Below are 16,946 nucleotides of genomic sequence, written 5' to 3'. Positions count from 1 at the left end.
CGCGCCAAACGTATAGTGAGGTTTGGAAACCAAGGAGAGCATTGAGAGGATGCAAGAATAATGGAGCCTGATGATGAGGCGTCATCATTGCCTAGTGACTCTCCTAGCAACAGGAAACATCTGCTTCTGTGAGGACCAATGAGGTTTCAGAATGAATGGTGTTATTGCTTGTTGCACAGAAAGGGATATTTTAAGACCCAGGAGTCTGAAGGGATTATTAAAACGGAGATACGGCAACTGGGTGTGAAGCACAAACTTCAGGCAAAGCTTGGAGTGGGGATAATTGGCACAGACGGTAAATGTCGCACAGAAGGAAGGTCACTCATTGGACAAGTAAAGAGCGATTCTCACGGGCAATGTTGAATAGAGCTTTTACCTACTAATTTGGAACGCATTTCATCTGTTGAACATCAGTACTTTAAGGTAATGATCCTAATCGAAATACATTGCTTGCATTTAAGTGTGTGAACTGTAAACGTGTAACCAAATAACGACATTTTTGATCAGAAAATGCGTGTCACTGTATTACACAAGTGCGCTAATGAAGCTAAATTATCAGTTATTTTTGAAGACGTGCCATTCTACTGTTCACTGCAGGAGCAATTGATTATCGGTTACAGGTGTGTGTGGGATGAGAACTCGCTTTCCCTATTCCCTATTCAACGCACATTAGGCATGTGCTTCCCACGCACGCACTCACTTAACCCAGTTTTAAGCGTTTTCAGATTCCCCAAATCTGCCTGCATTTGGCTGTATCACAAGATATCTTATCTTCATCCTTTACGACCGCTCATTTTTTATATGACAGCTAGTTGGTTTATGCTGCAGCTACTACAGGAAGTCTATTTGTGGAATACAGTTGTGAATGAACCTAAATGTTTCCTGTATGGCATGACACAAAATGTTATCTCTTATATCTGGGTTGTGTCGTTATTCCAATTGGTTGTCTCTCTCCATTGTTCTGTTCAATTTAACTCTCAAAATATTCAAATGTAAGCTCACCTACTCTCTTTTATGATCGTGTAGGGGCCCTGAGGGCAATGTGCGAGGCTCAGAAAGGAGTAGCCCAAGCAATCAGAACTCAAGACAGAGAGCTCTTTTGTGGCTTTGGACAATCACCATCAGGTAACGGAGCGTGGATGCGACTCCGCCACTGGCTGTGGTGGTTACGTAATATTTTGTCAATCCACTGACCGCATCTCATGTTGCAATTGTAAGAGAGAGATTGTAATTGCAATGTTTCTGATTGTGCATTCGGAACAGTCCATTCCTACTAAGAGAGATCAAACCATTCAACGACGTCGAAAGTTGCCTACTTCAAGAGGAAATATGCGGAAGAGGAGGATTTACATGGAGACCTACATGGATATTTTCAAAAAGTACGGACGATGGCTTTGTGATTAAGATGAGTCGATGCTATTGTTCGGTTCCTCAATCGGTCATCATGTCTGAGATAATGTGTCTGACAAGGTTTCCTTCTCTGACACGCGTAGTCACTCCTCTTCATCCCTTCCCTCCTCCGTCCGCAGCACCTGATACTGCAAGAGGATCGCAGCTGCATCCTCAAAATCTCCCTGGAGAAGATGAGGTATCTGGAGGATCCAGAGGCGTACCTGCGACGCTCGGTGCTCATCAACAACCTCCTGAGAAAGATCCACCATGAGGAGGAGGAAAAGAAGCAGGGGGCTGGCACCAGGCTGCCCGCGGGGAGGAGACTTCTCTACCCAGACAGGAAGCGGGTGAAGGTGGTGGTAGCAGACTGCTGTTCTCCATCCTTTGGGCTGGAGGAGATGCCACACTATCACCTAGTGCCATACCCCTCTTCAACCTGCCTCTACAGTCTAGGCACCTGCCCCAGCATCACCCCCAACCACAGCCATCAAGTTCTGATCTATAAACTGGATGACAACGGGTGACTGTTTTTTTTATTTATTTATTTTTATTTTTATTGCTTGAATAGGAAGCTGCTCATCAGTACAGAGTGTGGTTTACTGTGATTTAACCTTCAATTTCACACATAGATGAACCGCAGCCTGAAGGCTTCCCCTTGTAAGATTTTCCACAGGTTTGGTCAAGACAGTCGAAATCAAGGTCTGTTGTCCTCAAAGGACGTTTTATTACAGCTTCACTGCCTTTATATGCTGATGTAGGAGACTCCATGCAGAACTTTGTTTTTATTGTTGATGCTCATTAAAAATGAGCCTATTCAGGGATACTCACAGTACAAATAATGCACCTTGCCTTGTTTCGGAAGGTTTGTATCTGCTGGTATGTTTCTTTTATCATCAGATATTTTCTTGTATATTTATAGAATAACATGTGTTTCTCAAAAATGTCCTAATTCAGAGTGTCATCACAAAACACTCAATTTTGAAACATACATGTGCAGAGGTACTGCCGGTGCAATTTTGCTTTTTTTGTGTGTGGTGTTTCGCTTTCTTCATAACCCTTTGCTGCCCTCTGCTGGTCCAGAAGAAGATTTGACCGCATTAGAGATGCTCATCTCATTCATTAGTTACCATGTCTGAACAGATATGTTTGAACCTCACGGGTGTTTTACTGATTTATTAACCTGTGTTAAGAAATGGTTGCAAGTGTTGTTGCTCAGACTCTAATTGCATGAAGTGCGGTAGCTTTGAACTACCTTATTTACCTTATTTATTTACCTTATTTACAAAGACTCAGTGCTCCTGTAATGATAACATTACTAACCAGTTATCATGCAGGCTTGCATGATTGCCCAAATCTCATTTGGTAAAAAATGTTTGTTTAGGTTGGCAGAAGACATGCTATGTCAACGCTGACCCAACTGAAGTTTTCATCTAAATGAAATCCTTGCTCGGATGAATAATTGCTCATTTTCTATGTGGATTCAAGATCTTGTTTTCTGTATTTGAGTGAAATATATTCAGTGGGAGAATTGTTTCTTTGTTGCAGATTAATGTGTAATAACAAAGATCCTTACTGTAAAATAACCTTTTGATCTGAAAGGAGAATATTTTACAAGAAATTATATTTTGAGAAAAATGGGCATGTCCCACACACATGGATGTCTATTTTGTCAAAACTGGAGAAGATGGCACCGTTTATCTTCGCTGACAATTCATAAATAAAGTACGTCGATCCTGTCATGTTTTGAATCTCAAATCATATAGCAGGATACTGTTTCATAATAAAAAACCGTTGTTGTACTGAGGAACCAACATGCGTTCTCTTCATTTTCTACTATATTCACAATAGGAAACGGTTAAGCAATGAAATTCGTATATGTATGCTATAGTTCATTACCTATTAGCAAGACATTTTTGTGTTTACACCCTTCAAAAACAATGCACAAGCGCGGCCACGTTTGAATCCTGAATGCGTCAAGCAAGCGTGCGCGCCACTGAGAATTTCATAGATCTGTCAGTAACCGGATACTACTAACGTTACGGAAGATAGCGGGGCGACACAAATTGCATCTCGTTAGTGAAGTAACGTTGGACCCTAACGTTAGAATTTACTCCGAATTTACACGTTATCATCTGAAGGAACGGAAAATACCTGGATTCGAAAGGAGCATACGCTGTATTATACCACTCTTGTTGAACGTGTGTTATGGGAACTCGCTCAACTGAGCACTTTCTGCCATGATGCACGGGTTTCATGAATGCTTGGCAGGCTAGCTTTTGGTGCTGACTTACACTATTTTCTGACGAAAAAGAAGCGCGATCTTTCATACCACCATCAATGATGGCAAAAACCACATCGTCGCAAGTCGTAGAATTGTTCCATTATTTGCAAGATCCGCACCATGTCGCACGGTTTCAGCAGATCTGCGGGGTGCGCGGGACGTTTTCTAAGAACTCAACGGAGATCAAAGACACTGAGCGGACTCATTTGCACAACAACGGCGTCTCCATCCATCCCACCAGTGAAAGTGACAAATGCACTCTCAGTGGTGGTGGAGAAGGAGAGAAGACAGATGGTCTTCGGCAAAGGATCTCGAGCGGACACTCTTTAAAACCGGAGGGACTTGGAAATGTTCCTCAAAATGGAGCAGCGGTCACTCCGGGGTCTGAAAGGTCGGGGCATAGCACGAGCGAAACCGGAGCCCGTGACAGCGTGGAAAATGTTTCAAATAATGTTAATCCGTCTGAGGTGGAGATTGGACCTCCGAGGGTCGGTGAAAGGAACCCATGTATCTCAGAGAGCACAGTTAAACCCTTGCGTAAGAATTCTCTAACAGGTGATCTGGGACAGGAGTTTATCATCGAGAACAAGTTTTTGTACTACCTATTCACCTTCGGAACCGAGTTGGGAAACGAGCTGTTTTATATCACCTTTTTCCCGTTCTTTATATGGAACGTGGATGCATATGTTAGCCGGAGACTTGTAGTTGTATGGGTTTGGGTAATGTACCTTGGTCAGTCAACCAAGGATGTAATTCGGTGGGCAAGACCAGCTTCGCCGCCTGTGGTCAAGGTGGAGATGTTCTATAACTCTGAGTACAGTATGCCCTCTACGCACGCCATGTCGGGAACTGCCATTCCCTTCTCGCTGTTCCTGCTGACCTACGAGCGTTGGGAGGTAAAGTTCCCTGTCATCAGCACAACAAACTATAGGGTTTACTTTTTTCAGTTATGAGGATGATGAAGTAGGTTTAAAACAACTTCCCCATTTGGTTTCAGGTTTTTTTTCCCTCAGAAAATGACACTTTTTAAATTGACACTGACTTGTTTCATAACTGAACAAGGTTTCTGTTTGATACCTTGTCACATGTAGATATAAACACATGCTTTATCAGAAGGCAAGCATCCATCCTCAGCTTTAGATGTCCAGTGGATGCAACAGTTCACCACTGTTATCTGAACTCCACAGTCATGCCATTCTTTTGTAACAGAATAGTTTTATCTCGACAAAAAGCTGCTACTCGAATCACGCCTTGAGTGCAGGGGAAGAATAGTCATCCTCAGCAGTACTGGCTTGTATCTACCGCTGTGGAAGATAAGAGAATAGCATGCCTCCTGCAAGGCTGCTGATAAGCTACTGGGAGTTAAAGCTTCTCTCTTCTGTGGACCAGAGACAGTTCAATCAGAGTCTGTGTGTCTGCTTGACAGTTTGACAGTTTGTCAACTGGATGTCGGCCACCGATCCCACCACAACGAGTTTTCCAAGTGTGGCCGGGACCCGTTTTTAAACATTCAAATGAATTCAAACAGTCTTGGACTTCAAATAGTGAAACTAACTGTGATGTTTGTTTAAGAGAGACTCTTTAACCTCATGTAATATCAGATGGTGCTCACCACTTGACCACTCTAGTCTAACTCCCTCTCTTTCCTACACAGCTGTGCTTGACAGATGTAAGAAGTGTGTGCAGCTGCAGGGTGTGTCCCTCAAAACCCCTCCTGCTTGCCGTAGCCATGCTGAATAACCACTGCTGACTTGCCTGAACAGAGCAAGAATTTGGGATGTTTCACAGATGTTTCCTACTACACACACACACACACACACACACACACACACACACACACACACACACACACACACACACACACACACACACTCTGGGTCTGTGTAGGACAGTAATAAGAGCCAGATGTTTCTGTCTGAGGGCTGTGGAAGGAGAGCATTACTAAAGGAGAGGCAAAGACAGCTCTCAGAAACCTAGCATGGCTCTCTACCTCAAGGGTTTGTGTACAGGCAGGATCGATCACAGTCCAGCTACACAAACTTACCAAGTTGAATTTGCAACGCTTGATAGCCAGAAGTAAAAACAATGTTAAAGTTCTGCTCAGTGAAGGGGAATGTGAGAATTAGAAAATCACAACTCGATGGTCTAAAACGGTGGTCTTTAGCCCTTTCCCTAGGGACCCAGTGTCCTGCATGTTCTAGATGTTTCCCCGCTGCAGCACACCTGCTTCAAATGAATGGGTCATCATGCAGGCTTGATGACCACTGGTTTAAAGTGCCAGCTATCCAGAAGATCACAGAGGAGACGGCATATCTGGCATGCAGCGCTGGGCGGTACACCACACAGACTACACAGCCTCTTAGAGGCTAGAGGCACGAGTCAACCTCACACAGCCTCCTAGAAGCACGAGTCGACCTCAGACAGCCTCCTAGAGGCTAGAGGCACGAGTCAACCTCAGACAGCCTCCTAGAGGCTAGAGGCACGAGTCGACCTCACACAGCCTCCTAGAGGCTAGAAGCACGAGTCGACCTCACACAGCCTCCTTGAGGCTAGAAGCACAAGTCGACCTCACACAGCCTCCTAGAGGCTAGAAGCACAAGTCGACCTCACACAGCCTCCTAGAGGCTAGAAGCACAAGTCGACCTCACACAGCCTCCTAGAGGCTGGCACAAGTTGACCTCACAGTCACGTCAGCAGAACAGCTGGGGAAGTGGACGTCCAGCCAGACGAGCATGCCAGCACAACTGACTCTACAGGGTCACTCCATCTCTGCAGATAAGTTGTGTTTACCCCCACTGCTCATTTGGACTGGGTTGCCAGGGATACTCAGTGGTTACTCCCTTAAAGGCAACGCAGAGCCTCCTTTACACCCATGTTGACCGCGAGAACTTTGGAAACGTTCCGGGAATATTCTCTGGTCCTCTGTCTGAAGATGAGTGACTACGTTGTAGATCACCCTCCATGAGTCACGACGTACAAACCTCAATGTCTGTACAAATGCTTTCCTGAGACGACGAGCCTTGTCCTTAGGCTGCTGATTAGAAGTCAGGATTAACTTGCTGTGGATCACTCAGCTCCCGATAGGCTTTGATCGTTTGGAGCCGCATGTTTGAAGCACGACCGAGTATTATCCACTCTTCATAGTAGCGCTGCTAGTGCGGTTTCTGAGTGGACAGACAACTAAATATGCTCCACTGGTATTGGTCTGTCACCACTGTACACCTGGGTTTGAGCTCCAAGCCTCGGTAAAAAAAAAACATCAAGCCACCATCATTTCCCCTCCAGGTCTGGGCGTCGGTAGAGGAGCGGCGGAGCAGGGTAGTGGGGGAAGGTTTAATTTGATTCTCTGCTGTGGGAGGAAATTCGAGCTATCTCAAAACACTAGAGCCACAATGAAGAGAGGGAACAAAAGGTTGTTTTTTTTCCGCCCAGTGTGCAAACCTCAGCAGTCTCTCTTTATCTCTCTCTCTTCCTCCCTCTCAAACCCCCATTGGTTCCCCTCTAGCTCTGTAATCGAATAAGGAAATGACTAAAGGCCAAATGTCATGCTACATCAAAAATGTATTATAACCGTGTGTGTGTGTGTGAATGTGCTCCACGTAGTTGGAACAGCCCGAAGGCTTATGTTCAAATATTCATAGAATACAAAATGTAGTCACCAGTATATTGGCTTGGAGACTGAAGGCTGTTGCTTGTGCTCTATCCTAGACTGACATGACTCCTTTTTCACATTCCTGCCTGCTCTCCTGTGTCTCCCCAGTACCCCTTCATGGTGGGCCTCTCGCTCGCACTGTGCTGGTGCATCCTGGTCTGCATCAGCCGGATCTACATGGGCATGCACTCCATCCTGGTGAGTCTGTGCCACGTCACCAGCGCCTACCTGTCATTGTGACCGTGCTGTGCAGTCCTGTTAGCTGACAGGAGTCAGCCAGTGTGACTGTGCTGTGCTGTGCTGTGCAGTCCTGTTAGCTGACAGGAGTCAGCCAGTGTGACTGTGCTGTGCTGTGCAGTCCTGTTAGCTGACAGGAGTCAGCCAGTGTGACTGTGCTATGTTGTGCTGTGCAGTCCTTTTAGCTGACAGGAGTCAGCCAGTGTGACTGTGCTATGCTGTGCTGTGCAGTCCTGTTAGCTGACAGGAGTCAGCCAGTGTGACTGTGCTGTGCTGTGCACAGTCCTGTTAGCTGACAGGAGTCAGCCAGTGTGACTGTGCTGTGCTGTGCACAGTCCTGTTAGCTGACAGGAGTCAGCCAGTGTGACTGTGCTATGCTGTGCTGTGCAGTCCTGTTAGCTGACAGGAGTCAGCCAGTGTGACTGTGCTGTGCTGTGCACAGTCCTGTTAGCTGACAGGAGTCAGCCAGTGTGACTGTGCTGTGCTGTGCACAGTCCTGTTAGCTGACAGGAGTCAGCCAGTGTGACTGTGCTGTGCTGTGCACAGTCCTGTTAGCTGACAGGAGTCAGCCAGTGTGACTGTGCTGTGCTGTGCAGTCCTGTTAGCTGACAGGAGTCAGCCAGTGTGACTGTGCTGTGCACAGTCCTGTTAGCTGACAGGAGTCAGCCAGTGTGACTGTGCTGTGCTGTGCAGTCCTGTTAGCTGACAGGAGTCAGCCAGTGTGACTGTGCTGTGCAGTCCTGTTAGCTGACAGGAGTCAGCCAGTGTGACTGTGCTGTGCTGTGCACAGTCCTGTTAGCTGACAGGAGTCAGCCAGTGTGACTGTGCTGTGCAGTCCTGTTAGCTGACAGGAGTCAGCCAGTGTGACTGTGCTGTGCTGTGCACAGTCCTGTTAGCTGACAGGAGTCAGCCAGTGTGACTGTGCTGTGCTGTGCTGTGCAGTCCTGTTAGCTGACAGGAGTCAGCCAGTGTGACTGTGCCGTGCTGTGCAGTCCTGTTAGCTGACAGGAGTCAGCCAGTGTGACTGTGCTGTGCTGTGCTGTGCAGTCCTGTTAGCTGACAGGAGTCAGCCAGTGTGACTGTGCTGTGCTGTGCAGTCCTGTTAGCTGACAGGAGTCAGCCAGTGTGACTGTGCTATGTTGTGCTGTGCAGTCCTTTTAGCTGACAGGAGTCAGCCAGTGTGACTGTGCTATGCTGTGCTGTGCAGTCCTGTTAGCTGACAGGAGTCAGCCAGTGTGACTGTGCTGTGCTGTGCACAGTCCTGTTAGCTGACAGGAGTCAGCCAGTGTGACTGTGCTGTGCTGTGCACAGTCCTGTTAGCTGACAGGAGTCAGCCAGTGTGACTGTGCTATGCTGTGCTGTGCAGTCCTGTTAGCTGACAGGAGTCAGCCAGTGTGACTGTGCTGTGCTGTGCACAGTCCTGTTAGCTGACAGGAGTCAGCCAGTGTGACTGTGCTGTGCTGTGCACAGTCCTGTTAGCTGACAGGAGTCAGCCAGTGTGACTGTGCTGTGCTGTGCACAGTCCTGTTAGCTGACAGGAGTCAGCCAGTGTGACTGTGCTGTGCTGTGCAGTCCTGTTAGCTGACAGGAGTCAGCCAGTGTGACTGTGCTGTGCACAGTCCTGTTAGCTGACAGGAGTCAGCCAGTGTGACTGTGCTGTGCTGTGCAGTCCTGTTAGCTGACAGGAGTCAGCCAGTGTGACTGTGCTGTGCAGTCCTGTTAGCTGACAGGAGTCAGCCAGTGTGACTGTGCTGTGCTGTGCACAGTCCTGTTAGCTGACAGGAGTCAGCCAGTGTGACTGTGTTGTGCAGTCCTGTTAGCTGACAGGAGTCAGCCAGTGTGACTGTGCTGTGCTGTGCACAGTCCTGTTAGCTGACAGGAGTCAGCCAGTGTGACTGTGCTGTGCTGTGCACAGTCCTGTTAGCTGACAGGAGTCAGCCAGTGTGACTGTGCTGTGCTGTGCACAGTCCTGTTAGCTGACAGGAGTCAGCCAGTGTGACTGTGCTGTGCTGTGCACAGTCCTGTTAGCTGACAGGAGTCAGCCAGTGTGACTGTGCTGTGCTGTGCACAGTCCTGTTAGCTGACAGGAGTCAGCCAGTGTGACTGTGCTGTGCTGTGCAGTCCTGTTAGCTGACAGGAGTCAGCCAGTGTGACTGTGCTGTGCTGTGCAGTCCTGTTAGCTGACAGGAGTCAGCCAGTGTGACTGTGCTGTGCTGTGCACAGTCCTGTTAGCTGACAGGAGTCAGCCAGTGTGACTGTGCTGTGCTGTGCACAGTCCTGTTAGCTGACAGGAGTCAGCCAGTGTGACTGTGCTGTGCTGTGCAGTCCTGTTAGCTGACAGGAGTCAGCCAGTGTGACTGTGCTGTGCTGTGCAGTCCTGTTAGCTGACAGGAGTCAGCCAGTGTGACTGTGCTATGTTGTGCTGTGCAGTCCTGTTAGCTGACAGGAGTCAGCCAGTGAAGTCAGGGCCGGCCAGTGATCCCCAGTTCGGACAGCCTTACGAGTGTGAAACTTGACCTCGCTGTAACATTATCTAAACGGTAATGTCACCTTTTCTCAGCTCACAGCCAGGTACCAGGTGTCGTGTCCTTGTTCATGGGCTTGCGGCTAGCTCGCTAGCACAGCTGAGGGCTGTGCTGAGGTGAGGCTAAAATCCTTTGGTTGTGACTTGTGTTCCTGCTGCGGGCTTGTCACGTGACTATTAGAAGTAAAGAGCCTGTGGCTTATCTGACCCTCCTCTGATAGGAAAGCCAGGGGGAACTTGTGAAGTTGTTGGATCGTTCGATTGTTCCAGTGTCACCTTTGTCCTTCCTCTGTCTTTTGTCACAAAGGGACCTCGTCCCCCTTGTCTCTCATCGTCCTGCCGTTCGTCCAGGATCGGTCGGCGTCGTGGCCAGACCTGTTTTAGTGCCAACAGAACAGATGTGGTCTTGGACTGTAAACGTGCTCTTCCTATTCCTGTGATTGTCTCAGTGTTGACGCCCTCTCTCCTACCAAACCTGATTTAGCTTGTCCCAGACTCACAAATCGGTGGCGAACCCCATAATGTACCTGGTTAGGCTGACATGTTTAGGCTGGTGCTGGGCTTGGGATAGATAACTATAGACAATAATAGTCTTTGTATTCTGTCTTAGGTTTTCTAGACAGTGTTCTGTGGCTGTCCTATGCTATGCTTAGTATTACAGACATCGTTAAATAATGAGGTAAAACAAGCATATTTCTTTTGAGAGAAGTTATGTGATTTTGGTTTCAAACCCCCTTTGTAGAAACAAAAATATGTCACTACTCTTGCCATTCTTTCTGACCTTTTCATTCTGGAAAATGTTTCCTTGTTTTGGTAAGACATAAGAGCTCTATCAGGCCCTGCTGTTGAGCAGGGATGAGGTCCAGGGACGAGGTCCAGGGACGAGGGCCAGGGACGAGGGCCAGGGATGAGGGCCCAGGAAGGGGGGAGACACTCTGTCCTATAACTGAGTCTCCTCCTGGCTCGCCCTGTAGATGACTACAGGACCCAGAGATACAGTACATGATTGGATCTGGGCCTGTGCATGTCCGTAACATTTAGCTCCGAGGGCTAATGTTGATGGTTGGCATGATGTCATAAGTCTGGTTGCAGTGTTGAGTTTGACAGGCGGTCGCCAGGGTAACTGTTACTGTGGTAATGCCTGTATCATGTCTCAGGGAGCGCTGGACTGCTGAAGTGACACCCAGAGTAGTGACTCGGTTGCCCTTTATTGCCCAAGCCCATACAGGAGTTATCTCATCTCAATCCCTCTCCCCCTCCCTCTCCCTCTCTCTCTCCCTCCCTCTACCCCTCCCTCTCTCCCTCCCCCTCCCTCTCTCCCTCCCCCTCCAGGCTAGGCCACGAGAGCTCACATTCTGTCTGTAGAAGGACCTAATGGCAGTTCTAATGCTATTAATGGGGTCTAATGCCCTGTCTGGTTGGAAGTCGTATCAGATCAAGTTGTGAGTGGTGTTCCAGAACATGCATTTGTGGTTTGTGTTGCCTGGCCTGGCTCTCTGTCAACTGTAAACTCACGCCCAGTGAAAACCCTTCCTCCGTTCTTTGTTAAAAAACAAGCTTTATATCCTACTGGAGCTATTGTCTACATCATGTTTCAGTTTTCTTCAGCCTGTAGCAAACTAACATGGCTTCATTCCCCAGGCATGTGTCTCATTAGACCAGGGATATACAGTTATCTGAACTAATGAGGCCTGATTGCTGATCCTATTAAGTCATTAGAGATCTCCAAGGTAGACCCAGAACAGATGGTAAAAGGCCTGCAGGACAGGAAGTGGACTGGCTGTCTTCAGACTTTTCTTTCCTTTCAGCATTTCAAGCCGAGTTGTTCAAGTTAATAACGGTACGTTACGACCTGTCTGTAGCTGTCCTTCCTTTAATCAGTAAAAGTGTAGTACTAAAACATTATAAGGGTATTGATAAGGAGGCCTATTTGTCTCCTTCATAGTGTCACCCAGGACTTTCAGTTCATTAGAGGGAAAGACTGAACCTTTGGACCAGCAAGAACAGAAATAGTGTTCAATAGAAACTCTGCCGCAGTTGTAGAGGTGCCGGGTAGGCAGGGCCATTGTTTAAGTCAAAGATATTGTGGTTTTGTCTTCTAGTAGTTATAAGCCTAACCCTAACCCAAACTTTAATGATACTCAATTTTACATGGTGGAAAATTAATCTAAAATGTATTGTTCAGTAGTTCTAACAATGTCTGTTCGGGCTACTTTGATCTAAAAGCACAGAACTCTCCATAGTTGCCACAAGATACTCAAAGTGTTTGTCCCTGATAACAGTGGACATGGAAGTCGATTGAAGTTATGCATAGCCCTGTCTTACCTGTGGCCTGGCCTCTGGACTGTGTGGGGGTACTCAACAGGGCCCGGAGATAGCTGCATGTGACCTCACGTTGGCTGGAACATGTGATCTCTCAGCCCCTCCGCCTACCGACACGTGAGCACCCCTCGGTGTCCTGCCCCGAGACGCGGCAGGTTAATGACTGACTGGCAGCACGGACGGTCCTGGGAGCGTGGGGGCGAAGGGTGAACGGTTCGCTGCTCGTTTTGTACTGCTAGGTGTCTTAATGCTCACTTGCACATGGACACTGATTAGTCATCCATCAGCGCCCTTCCTCATGCAATCCTCCTTTCTGTGAGCACACTGAAAACCCAGAAGGGGGAAGGGTATTGGATTGTGTGTTTGAACTGTGGAGGAAATTGGATTTCTTGGAACCTTTCCACACACTGTGCAGGGAAGTTGTTCTGTGGCTTCCAATGAATCTTTTACGGAGAGGTGAAGTGATGGAACACAAAACACGCACGCACACACACACACACACACACACATAAACAGGATTGAGTCACGTGTGCTTGTTTTATCACCATCAACGCTGTCATCTAGTTTTTGTATGAATGTAGCCACTAATGCACATTTGTATGTTTTCCATCCAGGACATAATCGCTGGCGTGTCGTTCAGCGTTCTGATCCTGGTGGTGTTCCAGCCAGCCCTGGACACGATTGACAACTTCTACCAGACAAACCACTACGCCCCCTTATTGATCCTCACCCTCCACATAGGCATGGGCCTCTTCTCCTTCACCCTGGACACCTGGAGCACCTCCAGGGGCGACACCGCCCAGATCCTGGGCTGTGGAGCTGGCATGGCCCTGGGTTCTCACCTCAACTACCGCCTGGGCCTGATGCCTGACCTCCCCCTGTCCCAGCTGCCCCTGTCCCCTCCAGAGCTCAGTGTCTCCCTGGTGGCTGTGGCCCTGCTGAGGTTGAGCCTGGGAGTGCTGTTGCTGCTGGCCACCCGCGCCCTCATGAAGGCCCTCACCATCCCGCTGGCCTGCCGCCTTTTCGGCATTCCCAGCGGGGACACCAGGAAGGCCCGGCAGCACATGGAGGTGGAGCTGCCCTACAGATACATCGTGTACGGCACGATGGGCTTCAACACGCTCTTCCTGGTTCCTTTGCTCTTCACTTACCTGAAGCTCTCCTGATGGTGAGGGGCTCTGTTTTCAGCCCCTGGCCCTCATCCTGACCCTCATCCTAACCCTCATCCTGCTCATCCTGACCCTCATCCTGACCCTCATCCTGACCCTCATCCTGCTCATCCTGACCCTCATCCTGACCCTCATCCTGACCATCATCCTGACCCTCATCCTGACCATCATCCTGCTCATTCTGACCCACATCCTGCTTATTCTGACCCACATCCTGCTCATCCTGGCCCACATCCTGACCCTCATCCTGACCCTCATCCTGACCCACATCTTGCTCATCCTGACCCTCATCCTGACCCTCATTCTGACCCTCATCCTGACCCACATCTTGCTCATCCTGACCCACATCCTGACCCACATCCTGCTCATCTTGACCCACATCCTGCTCATCCTGGCCCACATCCTGCTCAACCTACCACTCTTTCTCAACCCTAATCCTCAGCCCTCGTCCTAACCCACATCCTGTGCCTCACCCTACACAGCACCCTCAGGACCGCACCACTAATTCCTAGTCAGACAAACCAAGCGCCACTTGGTCCTCGCCCTGTATGCTGGTCACAGATGACACCTTAAAGCAGGGTGCAAAGCAAAAGGTTCCTGTAATTAACCTGTGTCTTACTATTCCGAAAAAAAACTTGGATAATTCAGGCCTATTTTCAACCTTTGATTTAATGACGATCTCAATAATATCTTACTCACTTGCCACCCCCCAAAGTAAATGGGAATTAATTGTCTTTTTCTCTTTTCGTTTTCTCGATTTCTGTTTTTTTTTGTAAAGGCTAAATGTTTGTATTTTTTACATAATTAATGTAGGGTTTTTAATTTATTTGATTGCATTTGTTGGTTTCACTTCAGACTGATGGGAGAAAAGCCATTACTGGGCACATATGATGCTAAAGCATCACCTTTTCACTGTGGGATGTGTACTATATGTAGATTATAGGGTTTCAGGGTAATACGAAGATATGCATGTTCCGTCAAGTCATTGAAGGGGATCCCCCTTACTCTTATAAACGATCTGTCGTGGTGTCAGAGGAGGAAAGGGCGGTTCCAGGAGACGAGGGACGAGGGAAGACTGTCAGAAGACTATCTGTCTCCTGTGTCCCTCCTCAAGAAACTCAGAGTAACAAACACAATGTCCCTTACTTCAGCATACCTCTTCGTTACTCCTCCTCCTTCCTTCTTTCTTGATCATCTTCCTTGTTTCTCTGCGGTAGTTGGACTACAGTCATGAGTAAAACTACCGCTTTCGCTGCTCTAATGTGGCACGTTTTTTTACTACGTCGGAGACATATTAGCATGTTATTGCTTCAATCCTCTCACCTGTTGAGGCAACCCTACTTTGTAACCCAAATAACGCCACTGGCTTTCCACTAGCAGGCAGTTGGTTATTGGGTCCCCTGTGTTGTATATATTAATGGTAGTACTGTGCAGTACTGTATTGTACTGTGTTTGTCTAGACAGGACTGTATTTGGCTCTGTGTTGGGCTGGACTTGTGTGTTTGTCATTTCAGAAACATGCAGCATCATGTCCCTATGATTTCGGACCAAGAAAGTCCATAGACCCGCATAGTCCCTAGACAACTTTAAAACGGCCTTAACTTTCCTCATTGTACAGGCTTCAACTCCCATGATCAATTTGTAAGTAGAGTGAGATGGTACTGTCCTGATAAAAATGCACTGACCTTCATATTCCATCCATTGTGGTTCTGCTGACTGGCAGAGGTCAGAGGTCAGACACAGCTGTGTCTGGGGTGTGTTTTGTTCACATCCTGTGGCCTTGTCTTGTATGTGTGTGTGTGTGTGTGTGTGTGCGCGCGCGCGCTTGTGTTTGTTTCATGCATTTTTAGGAAGGTAAGGGTTTGGGAATTGAACAGTACAGTGTTGAGTCCATTGACGGGACCAAAATTGTGAACACAATTCAGATTTTTTGAAGTAGACAACTGGTGGTGTAGCTGGTCTGTTTATTAAGCACTATCCTTCGTATTTATTCTTAGCAGGGAAGTCTCACTGCAGATGGGGGAAACACAAGGAAATGAGATTGATAAGGCCGATAAAACCAAACATCCTGGTGTTGATGGCTTCTTTTGTTTTTCTTGTCAAGTCCCCAGTGCGTCGAGTGAATTTTCACTGCACACTCATGGATTGCCCAACTCAAAATATTGTAGACTTTGTACAGACATAATTGTTGGATATGTTTTTAAAAGATTTTTGTCTGGTTATGTGCTCTTTGTATTTGGTCAATTTAACAATGACATTTTGCTGTTCTTCCAGGTGTTCTAATGCTATCTTAAATCTCAGAGAATATGAATTTTCTATGTGGATGATCACTGTTTTTTTTTTTTTTACTTTTTGACCAAATGAAAATAGTTTTTACTGTCTAGCTGTTCTGTAGCTTAATGAACTGTGTCTGAATTCCCTAGTGCCTTTTACTGTAGTTCAGGAAGGATTGAGAAGGTTCCATGTCTTTCAGGGTTCATGCTTGTTAAAGTGTTTCTGGGTCCAATCTATTTCAACTGTGGAACAGTCTGTCATAACTACACAAGTTTTTTTTATTCAAAAAGCCACCTTGTGACTTGAGTTACTATCTGAATAGCCTTTTTATTTTTTATTGTTTATGCATATCAATATTTGCATGACAGGATTTTATGTTTTGATAAATGGTTTGTGTCTTCAATAAGGCTCAATGTGTTCAAGTTTCCTTTTCACAGACCAAATTAAATCTGTACTGGTTTTTAATCAATGTCATCTTTACAATGTCTATGTGCAACTAGGATATGTTCCTGTATGTCAAGTTAACAATACATTTGTTGTAGCTCTATGTTAGATAAGATGTGAAAATAAGATAAATCATTAAGCACTTTTCACACCTTGTTTTTCTGTAGATTAAATAGAGTTTGATAAAAGATGCTTTGACATTCTATCATATTGTTTGAGTGAAATGTATTTTAAAAAAGATCAAAGAAACCTGTTTTCTCTTTAAATTATAAAATAAAGATATTGTTTTGGTCACTACGGGAGTGGTTTTCGTTTTAATATTTTTTTTTGTATTGGTGGTATCGTTCCCGTAATATTTTTGAAATTGTTTTTTATGCTTCATCTGTGTGTACAATCTTTTTCAGTCTTCATGTCTTTTTCAGACATGCACTGAACTGTGTTTGCCAGAATAGGTATAGTACACAACACAGGTCCAGCAAAATACATTGCACCCTGTACTGGGACTTTTACTTTGCCGAGTGGCAGCATATAGGCTTAGGCTATGATCAACCTTGGTAATTGTTTTGGGAACTTCTGACCCTGGCCTGGCCTAAACTTGCAGTGTACTTAGCCAGTGGCCACTTGCAACAAGCTGCACATAGGTTCACAATA

General features: G+C 46.8%; 1 protein-coding gene and 1 long non-coding RNA gene across 3 annotated transcripts; both read left to right on the top strand.

Moving 5' to 3' along the window:
• Positions 1-144: 144 nt before the first annotated feature.
• Positions 145-2,085, top strand: LOC146300091 (uncharacterized). Its single transcript, XR_014734221.1, has 4 exons — positions 145-423; positions 1,027-1,125; positions 1,264-1,379; positions 1,530-2,085. It is a non-coding gene; the product is annotated as an uncharacterized LOC146300091 (long non-coding RNA).
• A 1,318-nt stretch (positions 2,086-3,403) lies between these two features.
• Positions 3,404-16,589, top strand: sgpp1b (sphingosine-1-phosphate phosphatase 1b). Of its 2 annotated transcripts, XM_084680572.1 has the most exons (3): positions 3,404-4,569; positions 7,434-7,523; positions 13,023-16,589. In XM_084680572.1, the coding sequence occupies exons 1-3, from the start codon at positions 3,730-3,732 to the stop codon at positions 13,572-13,574; spliced, it is 1,482 nt and encodes a 493-aa protein (XP_084536698.1). In that variant the 5' UTR covers positions 3,404-3,729; the 3' UTR covers positions 13,575-16,589. The 2 variants fall into 2 exon arrangements, with proteins under 2 accessions (XP_084536698.1, XP_084536707.1); XM_084680581.1 differs by lacking the exon at positions 7,434-7,523.
• The last annotated feature ends 357 nt before the right edge of the window (positions 16,590-16,946 follow it).

Source organism: Hypomesus nipponensis, chromosome 3, assembly GCF_054491055.1.
Source record: "Hypomesus nipponensis isolate SF chromosome 3, ASM5449105v1, whole genome shotgun sequence".
In the NCBI taxonomy this organism is placed as follows: Eukaryota; Metazoa; Chordata; class Actinopteri; order Osmeriformes; family Osmeridae; genus Hypomesus; species Hypomesus nipponensis.
The sequence above is the reverse complement of the archived record's forward strand: the minus strand, read 5'-3'. Positions and strand labels throughout refer to the sequence as shown.